Raw genomic sequence first — 14,813 nt, 5'->3', positions numbered from 1 at the left:
TAAGCAATGGAATTACTATCTTACTCTGAAGTCCATACTTTCCCAACAGTCTCTCCTCACTACCTATAATATTCTAATATTCTATAGAGTGGAGGTACTATAATTTACTTAGCTACTATGCACCATTAATTATTTAATCATTCTCTTGTGTTTGAGACCTTTAGGTTGGCTGATTAATATTTTTTGCTGTTATAAACAAAAAATGAGGTGAACAGCTCTTGCCATTCCTATCCCAGTCTCCACGTCCACATTCTGACGACTCTTAACATTTGTCCTTCATTAAAGTGATGTGTACTTTCTTGTCCCTGTAACCTTCCTTACTCCTGCTCCCTTTGCTAGAGGGACTGAAACTTACGTGTCCTTCAAGATGCCACATCCCTAGGCAGAATGGCCAGTCACTTGCCCTTTCGTGGCCCTCGGCCCATGTCGGCGCCTCCTACAGGTGGTAGGTGCACCGACTCCGCCTGTAAATCCATCCACCTCCCCCAGGGATTTGTGGGCTCCCTCCGACAGAGACACAACCGTATTCACACGAGGCATTTGTCAAAATGCAGGTGCCCAGGTCCCACAGCGACCTACAGAATTGGGATCTTTAGGCTCAGAAACTGCATTTTTACCAAGTTACCCAGGTGACTTTCATGAACTGAACAGTGGGGGACCACTGCCGCAGTGTTGCAAGAAGTGACTGGATGCACGAGAGGGCAGCTGGTGTTCCCAGGGAGAGGAGTCTCATCGCCTTTTGTGTGGAGAAGGACAGAAGCAAGAATGTAGAGAAAGAAATATTTGCTGATCTCTCTAGCTGCGTGAATGTTCTATGCTAGATAGCAATAAGGTGACAATGATTGGTATGGAATATTTTATCAAAGTATTTATTTTTAGTGGATAATTCGTGTAACGTGGTACAAAATTTAAAATATATAAAAAGCTGTACAGTGAAAAGTCAGTCTCCTTCCCACCTCTGTCCTCACCCCATTTAGGAAGCTCACCACAATTTAGAAGTCACCACAATTTTTTGTGTGCTTTTAATAAAGGGTTTATAGTTTCAGAAGGTGATCTATTTCAGGAGTCAGTTTGTGTAGGATAGAGAGCAGGCTTTAAAAAATACTTTCAATTTTGAAATAATTACAGATTCACAAAATTTTTCAAGAGTAGTACAGAACATGCCAGGCACAGTAGCTCATGCCTGTAATCCTAGCTGTCTGGGAGGCTGAGGCAGGAGGATCACTGAGCTCAGGAGTTTGAGACCAGCCTGAGCAAGAGTGAGACCCTTTCTCTACCAACGAAAAAAAAAATAGAAATAAGAAATTAGCCAAGCAACTAAAAATAGAAAAACATTAGCTGGCGTGGTGGCATGAGCCAGTAGTCCCAGCTATTCTGGAGGCTGGGGCAGGAGGATCGCTTGAGCCCAGGAGTTTGAGGTTGCTGTGAGCTAGGCTGACGCCACAGCATTCTACTCAGGGCAACAGAGTAAGATTCTGTCTCTAAATAAATCAATACATAAGAATAATACAGAACAGTTCTCTGTACCCCTCACTCAGTTTTCCCCAGTGGATATTTTTGTATAGCTTATAGTGCAATAGTAAAACCAGAAAATTGACATTGGCATGGTGCATATATAATTCTATGCCATTGTATCACATGCATTTTCACACTGCCATCGCCGCACTCAAGATACTTCACAACTATTTCATCACCGCTATGCATCTCTAACTTACCACAGTCTACTGGTGTCATCATTTTACAGTTCAAGTAAAATACGGAAACCTTACCTAATTTTAAATCCTTTTACCCTTTCTCATATTTAATTGTCTTCAATATCTCTTCTATGTACTTGGAGAACTACATCAAGTCATGATTTTGCTTCAACTGTCAAATATAATTTGCAAAACTCAAGAAAGAAAGTCTTTTGTATTTACTCAAATTTTTTTACTCTTTCTGTTTTTTTTTTCTTCCTAATGTTCTAAGATTCCTTCTTTTGTCATTTTATCACTTAGAAAAATTTGTATAGTCATCCTTTTAAGGTAAGTCTGCTGGCAACAAATTCTTAGTTTTCTTGTCTAAGAATGTTTTGATTTTCCCTTCATTCCTGAGGGGCATTTTTGTTGGGTATGGGATTCTGGGTTAACCAGTCTTTGCTTTCAGCACTTGAAAACTGCCGTGATGCTTGCTTCAGGTCTTATGATTTCTGATGATTTCTGAATGATAGAAACCACATCATTTAAATTGTTAATTCTCTATTGCTACTTTTAAGTATTTTCCTTTGCTTTTAGTTTTAGAAGTTTGATTCTGATGCATCTGGGCATGGGTTTCTTCGAGTTTATCCTATTTAGGGTTTTCTCAGCTTCTTAAATCTATAGATTTACATCTCTTGCCAACTTTGGGAAATTTTCAGCCCTTATTTCTTTAAATTTTTGTTTAACTGCACACCTCCTCCTTTCCTTCTTGGGTTCCAATGACATGAATGTTAGACCTTTTGTTATAATCTCACAAGTCCTTGAGGCTCTTTATTTTTTCAGTCTATTTCCTCTCTGTTGTTCCCTCTTCAAGTTCACTGATGCTTTTCTCTGTCCTCTTCATTTGGCTGTTAAGGCTCAGCCAGTGATTTTTAAATTTTGCCTATTGTGTTTCAGTTCTAAAATTTCCATTGGGTTCTTCTTCATATCTTCTATTTCTTTCCTGATATTTCCATTTCTTTGCTGAGACATTTGATTTCTTTGCTGACTCACTACTTTTTTCATTTGTTTCAAGCATGTCCATAATTGTTTGCCGAAGCAATTTTAAAGCTGCTTTAAAACCCTAGTCAGACAATGCCAACATCTGTGCCGTCTTGGCGTTGGTGTCTGTTGATTGCCTCTTCTCATCCAAATTGAGATTTTCCTGATTCTTGAAAGGACAAGTGATTTTCGGCTGCATCCTAGACATTCTGAATATTGCTTTCTGAGACTCTGGATCTTATTGCAAACTCCTATTTGAGCAGACACTGCTCTGGTGGGGAGAGGGAGGTGCTGCCCCATTGCTGCCAGGTGGGAGTGGAAACCCAGTGTCTCACCTGGCCTCTGCTGTCACCACACCGGCTGAGAGGGCAAGGGCCCCTGCTCTCCAGGTGGCCTTTGGTGATGGGGTGGGTGTGGCATAGCCAATTTTTCAGGTGTTTGGCTGCTGTAGGGCAGTTATTGTCTACATATTTTCTGTCTTCCTAGGCTGCCAATTTCCCGTTCCTTCTATTAGAGAAAGCATATTTTTCTTGGGGCTTTTACTGTTTGTGCCCATTGACATTTCCGGGTTGCTGACTTCTCCAGAACCCTGTCTAGGATATATCAGGAAAAGGAATACCTAGGAAACTCACAGCTGTGTTGCTGCTCAGGTCCGCAGAGCTCCGGTCAGCCTGCTGTCTTCTCTCCGCCTTTCAGAGCCTTCTTACGTGGGGAGTTTTTAGTTGCCCTTACTGGAAAGGAAGAGAGATAAATGTACCTTTCCGTCCTGTCCTGGAAACAGAAAGGTGTCATGTGATTTTCTTTTTTCTTTTTTCTTTCAAAATATTAAGGAGGTACAAACATTTTTGTTACATGGATAGCTTTTACAATCCTTAAGTCAGGGCTATAAGTGTGCCCACCACCCAAATAGTGTTCATTGTACCTGTTAGGTAGGGTTTTTTAAGAATTATTATTTCAAGATACTACGGCCGCCAGGGCACACTCCCCACAACTGACGCTGCTCAGGGAGAAGCCAGGCAGCTCCAGGCAGCTAACAGCGTTCCTGGCTGGAGAGCATCTGGCTCAGCCCGCAGGGCGTTTTCCACGCAGCCGGCCAGGGACAGACGTTTTGGTTACAAGTGGTGACTTTGCCTTGCCCAACCCCGGGCGAGAGGCGCCCCTTCCCCGCACAGTGCGCCCCGCATCCATTAGCCATGAGTTCACCCCCCCCTCGCCCCACCTGACCGACACCCAGTGCACATTGCTGCCCCGTGTGCACGTTAGTTTGACTTGTTTTGATTCTAATTTGCAGATAGGAACCTCAGAGATTTTGTGTTGATGAAAAAACAAAAGAACTGATTACTTTTCATTTTGTTCTTTTTCATTCTGTTTTTCCTAAAGCCACATTTCTTTAATCCACACGTCTGCCTCAGAGCTGGTTTGCATATGTTGTGCTTGGAGACCTAGTGATTAGTCCAAGGGGTGGGGACAGGGTAGGAGCTGTGATTATGGAGGGACTGAGAACTTTAAACTTTTGGCCTTGGGGAACAATTTTAGGCATGGTGATAATTAGGTAATTTGTCCAAAACATATGATGAGAGTGAGGTATGGAGGCAAAGGACTCTCCGGGAGCTAAGGGGGGGGGGGATCCAGTGCACGTGCAGAGGACACCCAAAGGACAGAGACCAGGACAGCAGTATCATCCCCTGAGGCTCACGCCTGGCTCCGCCTCCAGCTCTTCTCCACTGGCTGCTAGGCAGTGAGGCCCCAGGAGCCCTCAGGAAAGTCTCTCTTTAAGTTTGGGGACCAAGAATTTCTTGCAAACCTATTATATTCAAGACCCTGTAGAGTCAGGTTAAAGGACCTGAAAGATCCTTGCTCTCAGAAAGTATACGGTACCGGCGCCTCCCACTCTGTGGATTCCTTTCTCATCCTACTTATCTCCTGTGCCCAGGGGACCAGACCTCACATGCCCTAGCACAGTCTCCCAGGTGCTTTTGCCCAGGAGAGAGAACATTAAAAGCCAAACACAGACAGACACAGAGAGACAGGCGTCTCACCCAGGCAGCCTGCACTGGCCGCAGGAGCGAGCACTCACCTGATTCTGACACGGTGTGAGATGTGCCCAGGTGACCTACCTGTGGCTGGACGGCCGCCAGGGCACACCCCCCACAACTGACGCTACTCAGGGAGAAGCCAGGCAGCTAACAGCGTTCCTGGCTGGAGAGCATCTGGCTCAGCCGGCAGGGCATTGTCCACGCAGCCCGCCAGGGACCAGGCTTGGCTGGTTCTGATCCTTAGCTTGCCTGGACACACCTGGCCCCACAGGGAGTGGACGTGCTGCAGGTAGAAGATGATATTTGGAAGAAAGTTCCCCAAAGTCCTCTGCATTGGGCTGACTCTCGTCATTGCTGCCAATCTCCTTCTGGCCTTTTATGCCAAGGGGACTTTACAAAAGTTGATCCTGGGTGGTCTCCACAAGGAGCTTCGTTTGCCTCTGTCTGAGTGGGACGGGGCAGTGGTAAAGAGACTCTCCCACTTGGAGGTGGAATTGCAGCATCTGGGTAAGTTCACAGCATGAATTTAGAGGGGATGATAGTGTGTGTGTGTGTGTGTGTGTGTGTGTGTGTGTGTGTGTGTTTAGGGGCAGGTAGGAAAAGGGGCATGGAGAGAAAAATGGGTGGGAGGTCACATTCTCGTCCCTGACTTGCTCATTTAAGCATCTGACATTGAATCCTGTACCTCCAAATGGGAGGTAAGTGCTGAGAATTGGGCGAGCAGAAGTGGGAATCAGGGCAGGCAGTTTGGCAAAGGGCAGCAAGATGTGCACGTGAGTGGGTGCGTGTGCATGCGCGTGCTTGTGCATGAGCACATCTACAGACATGCAGGCGGGGGGGGGGGGGGACAGCAGGAACCCCTGTGTGAAATGCATGCAGAAAGCGATCTATAAACTGGTATGCACCAAATCTTAACCTCCTCACTTAAAGTTCAGGGTAAGATTTCTGCAAATTCTGGGTTTTGTGATTCTGGCTCAACACAGAACTCTAGCTCCTTGAAATTTTATGTGCCTCTGCACCTGACTTCAATGAGGAAGGCAGTGATCTTGCCCTGCTCCCCGGGTGACAGTGGCCAAACACTGAACCCCGAAGCAGATGTTGCATGTGTGAGCAGGGATGAGACTGCTCAGCTGTTTGCACGTGGGGCTGGAGCTGCGGAAAGTGTTTTTTAAATGAGAGCTGAGTGTTGTCAGGGTTTAGGGCGAGGCAGAGGAATGGATGGAAGGAAAGACAGGAAGAGAAAAAGAAAGAGTCAGGGGATGGGAGAGAGAGAGAAGGGGAGTGAGACAGGAGATGAGAGATGGGACAGAGAAGAAGGAGCAGAAGTGAGAGTCCAGGGAGAGAGAGTCAAAGAGTTTATATGGGGACAAGAAGGGGAAAAAAATAAAATCGGGGGCAGGGGGAGAATAAAAGGAGAGAGGAGGCAGAAAGCACCCATAGCGTCTTCTGTGTCCCCTTGTAAGACTCGCCATGATTTATTGTGGTACAATTTTCTGGAAAGCAAGTCTCACGAGGGCTGGTTCCATGAATGTCTCATTCACCACTCGTTTCTCTTCACACATAGAAATCACATAAATGAATAAGTGCAGGAGTGAGCGTAGGAAAGAGAGAGAAGAGGACAGACAGGCAGGGATGGAGGGATGAGTGAGACCGGGCAAGAGGAGGGATGAAGCAGAGGGAGGACGGTCAGCTCTGGAGGCTGGTGCAGACATGCTCAGTGCAGGAGGACACCCTGCCCCAGGCTGCTGGTCTCAGCACTGCGGTCACACCCTGGCAGAACACCCAGACCACACCTGGATTCTCACCCTCCCCAGGCTCATCACACTGGCTTAGCCCTCCATCGCTGGAGCTGTGCCTAAAGCCCAGCCACTCTTTCCTTCAGCTGGGACACGACGTGCCACTGGGAGTCACCCAGAGCCATCCGGTCTGCTTCCCTTTCCTTTTTTGCAATGGCTGGTTTTCCATTTTCTTTTTTTTCTTGGTGCTCCCACATTGTATTTAGTCTAAATTGATGTGGCTTCCGAGACTCATGACCTCCTGAGATGAACCTCAAATGTCTTCTGGGCCCTGTTTCCAAATCACCAGTGCTCTTCTTTCCTGTGGAGCTTCCTGGGACTGAACACCGGTTCACTTGCCTGTCATCCTGTGCTCAATTGCCTCCAGCGCTCCATAAGTCAATAAGGATACGCAGATAAATTATGTAAATGATCAAAAGCAAAAGCAAACATGTATTGATAATTATATCCCTACTGAGGGAGGGATCAGTGACTCTGAACCGGTTTTCTGAGATCTCCCTCAGGTTCCTGAAAGCTCCCCCAGAGTGATGTCATTGGGTGTGTCTCTGTTGGGGCTATGAGTCAAAGTATAAGTCATGAGGATGACCTAGTAACACTGTGCTTATCCTGCCAGACTCTCTGAAAGTCCTCAAATTGCCTTTAGTGCGTCCAGGTCCAAACCAGTTCCCATGGACAGCAGTGAGTGAAAGAGAAAATCAGATGGCCCCAAAGAAGAGGTGGAGGAGTTTGAGGCATAGATAACCCTGTACCACCCTGTGGCCCCTGTATGCTCAGTACAGTAGGATAATATTATTCAATTTGGAACACTGTAAACATTATGCTCTCACTTTTATTTTCTGATGCACATGTGCTTGATGTTCACATGAGCCTTCTTTGATAGACCTATCACTTACTTTTCTTTCCAAGTTTGTTTTAACCATCCTCTTTTTGTCTTAAGCATTTCCAATCAGCAGCCCTGAGGGAAGGGGAAGGGATGGTTTCAGGATGATTCAAGTGCATTACATTTATTGTGTACTTTATTTCTATTATTAAATTGTGATATATACAACTCACCATAGTTTGGGGACCCCTGCATGGCGTAGTTGATTCTCCCTCTTTCCTTCTCCTTGGGCCAGTCTCACGTCACTTTCCAAGCATGTTCTCCCCAGATACAGGACTTCCATGCTTCTTTTGGGGGCTGTATGTGGACCTGAAATCCAGCCCACATTCTGCTTACCAAGCCATGTGCCATGCATGGAGCTTCATCTGCTCCATGGGACTGTCCCCTCACCAAGTTGTTGACCTTGAGCTGTAATTATCCAGAAAAAAGGGGTGCCTTTTTCTAACTTTCAGAAAGATGTTGGATGGGCTAAAGGTGGTCCTGTCAGCCTGGTGGAGTTCATTGTGCGTTTAGTGGAGGATTAGTGGGAACCAAGTGGACCCTGTCTCAAAGTGCCTTGATCACCACTGGGGGGTTTAGTGTCAAGGAGAGTCACAATCACTGAACACTAAATAGTTACTTTTTCTCTCTTTTTGCTGAGTTCATAGACTGAGCTTGAGGAAGTGCTTATGCTCACGCCAAGACTCTCCAGCACAATCTTACAGGGTTATTGTAAAAGTGAACTAGACAATGGGTGGGAAAGAGTGCTGAAATTTGTAGGACATTTTCTAAATGCAAAACATCACTATTACTATCTATATCATGGATCCCGGAGGGCCTTCTCTGCATAAATCGTCCTTTTACCTGGGTCTGTCACCACCTGTCCATTATTTTGAGTGAAGTTGTCTCTCAAATGAATGTGACCATTGGGTTTATCTGGGGCAATTGTTAAAAATACAGATTCCCAGACTCTACTCCAGACCTACTGAGTCAGAGTCTCCGGTGGAGGCCTGGGATTCTGCATTTTAACACACTTTTTTTTTTTTTTTTTTTTGAGACAGAGTCTCGCTTGTTGCCCAGGCTAGAGTGAGTGCCATGGCGTCAGCCTAGCTCACAGCAACCTCAAACTCCTGGCTCAAGCAATCCTGCTGCCTCAGCCTCCCAAGTAGCTGGGACTACAGGCATGCGCCACCATGCCCGGCTAATTTTATATATATATTAGTTGGCCAATTAATTTCTTTCTATTTATAGTAGAGACGGGGTCTCGCTCTTGCTCAGGCTGGTTTCGAACTCCTGACCTCGAGCAATCCGCCCGCCTCAGCCTCCCAGAGTGCTAGGATTACAGGCGTGAGCCACCGCGCCCGGCTTTAACACACTTTTGATGACGTTCTTATGACCAAGCAAGTTGGAAAATGCAGGACTAAGACATCTCCAATTTTAATGTTCCTGGTAAATCAACTACATGGGAAGTGACGAGGTGGGAGGATGGTGAGGGCTGTGGTTAGAACAGATTTGCCTCTGTTAGCCACCAATAGTACAATGCAGTGTTTCTCAAATTTTGCTGTACAAAAGAATTACTCCTTGGTTTTATGAGAAATGTAGATTCTTGTAATTTTCCCTACTCATATGCCCACCTAACCTGAGATTCTGGTTTAGTACATTTGGGGATAAGCCCTGAGATCTACATGTATTTAGTAATCACAACTGAAGATTCTGATGTAAGTGATTTTCAGGCCTCATTCTTAAAAACAGGAGCTTTTTGTCGACCTATTTCTCAGCTGACAGTAAGTCCCTCGAGCAGCCTTGGAGGTGTGGGACAGATAAGTTTTGATGGAGCTGTACCTAGTGCGTGCCTTCCTAGGACAACCTTGCATGGTTCTGACAAGTCCCTGTGACAACACATCCTCTGTCAGATCCTCCGTCCACATTCTCTGGGACAAGAGCTTGTAAATTCTGAGATTTGAAGAGTAAATCAAGGAAATTAGGATGGAAGGCAATGCCCTGGTAACTGAGGATTGGCTGAAATGTTTTCTTCCCCATGCCCCTCCTCTTCATTTGCAGAAGAAAGTATGAAATTGGCTCTGAAGCAACAAGAAGGAGTGAACAACACACTAAAGAGGGTGCCAGACGTCCGAAAACCAGTGAGAGCCAAGTTGAGTGAGCCGAGGAAGCGCATGGCCCACACGAAGCTCTTCCCACGCTCGCCGCTTTTCAGGCAGTGGGGTGAGGATCTCTCTGAGGCCCAGCAGAGAAAGGCCCAGGACCTCTTCCAGAAGTTTGGTTACAACGTGTACCTCAGCAACCAGCTGCCGCTCAATCGCACCATCCCCGACACGCGAGATTCCAGGTGGGATGGACCAGGCAAGGGCTTCCAGGGACCTCAGTTTGACTGGGGGGTGAGCTCTGGGAGGAGTGGAAGTCAGGGCGTGGCCGGAGGTTGGGGTAGTGGGGAGCCGGTGAGGAAAGGGTTCAGGCTGACTGAGCAAAGTTCTTGCTTTCAATCCATTTTACAATGGCAGCTCAGGGAAGGCAGCTGACTGATACAAATATTCACAGCCCCTTGGAGAAGAGCAAAGGGGAGCAGAGACAGAAGAGGAACAGATCCTTTGCATCTTTGATCCAGAAAAACAGAGATACGAGGGGTTAGACAAGAAAAGTGAGGCTGAGGAAGGATGTGTACAAGTCACACCAAAGTTAGCAGCTTTACTTCCTTCCCTAGGGCTTTCCTCCATTCTCCACTTGGATTCCGCTTTGCTGTTAAATCTGATTTGAAGAGTCTTCTCTCTCCTTCCCCTCTGTTACCCTTCCCCATTGTTTTTTCTCTTTCTGCCTCTCCCACCTTCCTTCATAATTTTATTGTTGAAATATAATTTATGCACCATACAATTCATGTGTTTAAAGTATACAATTTAATGGTTTTTGCTATGTTCACGGAGTTGTTCACCATCCCCACAATCAATTTGAAAACATTTTCATCACTTTAAAAAGAAAGCCCATTAGAGTCTTTCCCCATCCCCCATAGCTCCCCCTCCCTGGGCAACCACTCATGGACTTTCTGTCTCTCTGGCTTGCCTATTCCAGACCTTTAGCATAAATGGGAACATATAACATATGGGGTCTTTTGTGACTGGTTTTTCTCACGTATCATAATATTTTAAAGTACCATCCATGTTATAACATGTATGAAGACTTCATTCCTTTTCATTGTCAAATAATCTTCTATTGTATGGATTTATCACATATTGTTTCCCATTCATTAGTTGATGGACATTTGGATTTCTTCTACTTTTTGACTGTTATGAATAATACTGCTGTGAATATTCCTGTACAAGTTTTTGTGTAGACAAAGTCTTCATTTTTCATGAGTTTGGCCTTAGGGGTAGAATTGCTGGGCCATGAGATAATCCTATATTTAGCCTTTCAAAGAATTGTCAGACTGTTTTCCAAAGTGACTCCAACATTTTGTATTCCTTCCAGCAGTGTGTGAGTCCTGATTTTTCCACATACTCTCCAACCTTTGCTATTATAGCTATCCCAGTGGGCATGAAGTGGTACCTTTGTGGTCTTGGTTGAAATTTCCCTGGAGCTTAATGATGTTGAGCATCTTTTCATATGCTTATTGGCTGCTTGTAGATCTTTGGAGAATGTCTACTTGGAGACTTTCTCCTTTGAAAAATTGGTTTATTTATCTTTTTATTATTGAGTTGCAAAGCACTTTGTATATTTCAGATACAAGTTCCTGTCATAAATATGATTCCCAAATGTTTTCTTCCATTGTGTGTGTTGTCTATACAATTTCTTGATGGTTTTTGAAATCCAAGAGTTTTTAAATGTTGATAATGTCCAATTTATCTATTTTCTCTTTGGTTGCTTGTGTTTCTGGTCTCATATCTAAGAGAAAATTGCTTGATGCAAGGTCACAAAGATTTATGCCTATGTTTTCTTCTAAAAGTTTTATAGTTTTAGTCTTAAATTTAGACCTTTGGTCTATTTTAAATTAATTTTTGTTGTGGCATTACATAGGGATCCAACTTCATTCTTTTCTGTGTGGCTATTCAGTTGTCCCAGCACCTTTTGTTGAAGAGTGAATTGCCCACTTTCCACACTGAATTGTTTTGGCTCTATTGTTGAAGTCAATTGGCGATAAATATAAGGGTTTATTTCTGGATATCAATCCCATTCCATTGATCTATAGGTGTATACTTATGCCAGTAACACATTGTCTTAATAACTGTAGTTTTGTAGTAAGTTTTGAAATTGAAAAATGTGAGTCTTCCAACTGTCTTCTTCTTTGTTAAGATTGTTTTGTCTATTCTGGGACCTTGAATTTCCCTATGAGTTTTAGGATTAGTTTATCAATATCTGTAAAGAAACCAGGAGTATTTTGATAGGGATTTCATTGAATCTGTAGATAAGTTTGTGGAAGATTGCATTTCAACAATTGTCTTCTAATGCATGAACATGAGAAATCTTTCCATTTATTTAGGTCTTCTTCAATTTTTTCAACAATGTTTGAGTTTTCAGAGTATAAGTTGTTCCCTTCTTCTGTTAAATTTATTCCTAAGTATTTGTCTTTTTGATGCTATTAAAGTAGAATTGTTTTCTTTTTAACATTTTATTTTATTTAAATGGAAAAATAAAATTTATATATTTATCTTGTACAACATGATGTTTTGTAGTATATATACATTGTGGAGTGGCTAAGTTTAGCTAATTAATGTATTTGTTACCTCACATAGTTATCCTTTTTGTGGTAAGAACACAAAATATACTGTCTTAGCATTTTTCAAGAATCCTACATGCTGCTATTAACTATAGTCACCATGTTGAACAATAGATTTCTTGAACTTACTCCTATCTAACTGAAAATTTGAATCCTTTAACCAACATCTCCCAACCCCTCCCCACCCACCACCATCCCAACTACTAGTAACCACCAACCATCCTACTCTCTACTTCTAAAAGTGAAACTTTTTAGTTTTCACATATAAGTGAGATCATGCGGTATTTTTTGTCTTTTTGTGCCTGGCTCATTTTACTTAACATAATGTCCTCCAGGCTCATCTATGTAGCTTCAAATTACAGGATTTCCTTTTTTAAAAAAAATAGCAGAATAGTATTCCATCATATATCAGTACCACATTTTCTTTATGCATGCATCCCATCGATGGACACTTAGGTTGATTCCATACCTTGGCTATTATGAATAATGCTGCAATGAGCATGGGAGTGGGAGTGCAGCTATCTCTACGACATATTGATTCATGCAGGCTTTCTTTGGCTTCTGTTTGCTTGAAATATTGTTCTCCACCCCTTTACTTTTATTCTATATGCATCTTTGCAGGTTAGATGTGTTTCCTGAAGGCAGCAGACACTTGGCTTGTATTTTTTTATCCATTCAGCCAGCCTATGTCTCCTGAGTGGGCAGTTCAAGCCATTCACATTTATTGAGATAACTGATAGGTGGGGCAGATTTTCGTTAATTATGTTGGGTTAAACTTTGTTGCTTTGTTTTCTCTCTTGAGCCATTGTAGTATCTGGGCTTTGATCTTTAGCTTTGAGTAGATTTACATTTGTGAGTGTTTATTGTGCTGATCCTGGGGTGACACTTTTTTTGAGTATTTCTTGAAGGACTGGTCTTGTCTTGGTGAATTCCCTCAGTCTTTGCTTACCTGAGAATGTCTTGATTTCTCTTTCATATACAAAACTTAGTTTTGCAGGGAATAAGATTCTAGGCTGGGCATTGTTTTGTCTCAGGAGAGTGAGAGTGGGGCCCTAGTCTTCCTTGTTTGTAAAGTCTCAATAGAGAAGTCTGGTGTTATTCGGATTGGCTTTCCTTTGTATGTTACTTGCTTCTTTCATCTTACAGCTCTTAGAAGGGCTTCTTTAGTTGATATTTTGGTCAGTCTGATGACTGCATGTTGTGATGTCTTCCTGTTTGCATCGAATCTCCCAGGGGTCCTCTGAGCTTCTTGAACTTGTATATCGAGATTTTTAGCAAGGCCTGGGAAAATTTCCTCTATTATATCTTCAAATAGCTTGTCCAACCCTTGGGTGTTTTCGTCTTCCCCTTCTGGTAACCCTATGACCCTCACATTAGGTTTCTTCACGTAATCCCACATCTCTTGTAGGCTTTGCTCTTTTCTCTTATTTGTCTGCTCTATCTCTGTGACTGACTTATTTAATTGGAAGTTGTTATCTTCAATCTCTGAGGTTCTTTCTTCTGTTTGATCTACCCTGTTCTTGAGGCTTTCCACTGTATTTTGTAGTTCCCTGAATTGATTCTTCATTTCCAGGAGTTTGGTTAAACTTTTCTTCATTATGTCGATTTCTTTAGTGAATTTTTGTTCCAGATCCTGGAGGTTTTTGTGGTTTCTTTGTGTTGGTTATTGAGTTGTTCTTGCAGGTCGTCAAATTTTCTTATGATACACATTTGAAATTCCTCTTCTGTCATTTTGGTTGCCTGATTTTGGTTGGTGTCTGTTTCTAAGGGGCTGGTGCTTCTCTTTGGGGCTGTGGTTTCCATTTGGTTCTTCATATTTCCGGAGTTCCTTCACTGATTTCTTCTCATTTCCATCAATTGTTGCTTCTTTTCTTTAGGTTTTTGTTTGGGTATTCACACGCCTTGTTTAGTTTCTGAGCCGGTAGGTGGTGTCTGTGGGTGAGGTTCGACCACTCCCTGTCTGATGAGTTAGTAGGTGCCAGGAAAAGGCTGTGCAGGATGCCCTCCCTGTCAGTAGGTGGCGCTTGCTTGGAGGACCAGGCTACGCTGTTGTTTTTGTGTCCTGTAACCCGCTCTTGTTCCTGTAGAGAGGCACTCTAGTGCCTCAGGTGGTGGGTGGGGCCCTGGGACTTCCAGGTGTGTCCTTTTCTCTCCCTCAGTGAGGGCTGGTCTGGGAGAGAGTCTGGGTGGAGCTGGGTTGGGTAAGCCTGCCCTCAGGCACCACCAATGCTGTTAGCAGGGGTCAAAGTTCTATTCTCTGCTTCTGGGAAAAGCTGCCAGGGAAGGACTGCAATGGCCTCGCTCAGCCAGAATGTCTATGTGTGGGGTAGGGCTAAGACCTACAGTCTGGAGCAGGCCTCGCTTCTTTCCACCCTCCTCAACTCCTTTGCTACTCCTGGGCCTCTGCCAGCAGGCCAGACCTCACGCCACTGGGCCTCCCCTGGCTGTGATCCCAGCCGGGAGGTTCCCTGTGCAGGAACGCCACCTGGGCTGGGTGCAGGGCCTCCTTTTGGGAGGAGGGTTGCCCTCTAGGATGCTGATCTGCCCCTGAAGGCACACACACCTCAGTAGGCTGTTCACGTATATTCCTCTGTGCCCTGGGCAATGTGAGACCTGGGTGCATGGGATCTGATCTGCAGGTCTGACCTCTGGGCCCCACAGTTCAAACTATATCCCCACCAGGGA

The 14,813-nt window shown here is 44.2% G+C and overlaps 1 protein-coding gene across 2 annotated transcripts in view; it reads left to right on the top strand.

Moving 5' to 3' along the window:
* The first annotated feature begins 4,745 nt into the window (after positions 1-4,745).
* Positions 4,746-14,813, top strand: part of GALNT8 (polypeptide N-acetylgalactosaminyltransferase 8) — a 51,771-nt gene continuing 41,703 nt past the window's right edge. For both annotated transcript variants that reach the window (XM_076007747.1, XM_012783125.2), the window contains exons 1-2: positions 4,746-5,257; positions 9,467-9,752. In XM_076007747.1, coding sequence (XP_075863862.1) covers positions 5,047-5,257; positions 9,467-9,752 — 497 coding nt within the window. In that variant the 5' untranslated portion in view covers positions 4,746-5,046. The remainder of the gene's footprint in view (positions 5,258-9,466; positions 9,753-14,813) is intronic.

The sequence above is a fragment of the Microcebus murinus genome, chromosome 10, assembly GCF_040939455.1.
Source record: "Microcebus murinus isolate Inina chromosome 10, M.murinus_Inina_mat1.0, whole genome shotgun sequence".
NCBI lineage: Eukaryota > Metazoa > Chordata > Mammalia > Primates > Cheirogaleidae > Microcebus > Microcebus murinus.
Note: the sequence above shows the minus strand (reverse complement) of the source record. Positions and strands in the feature narration are given on the sequence as shown.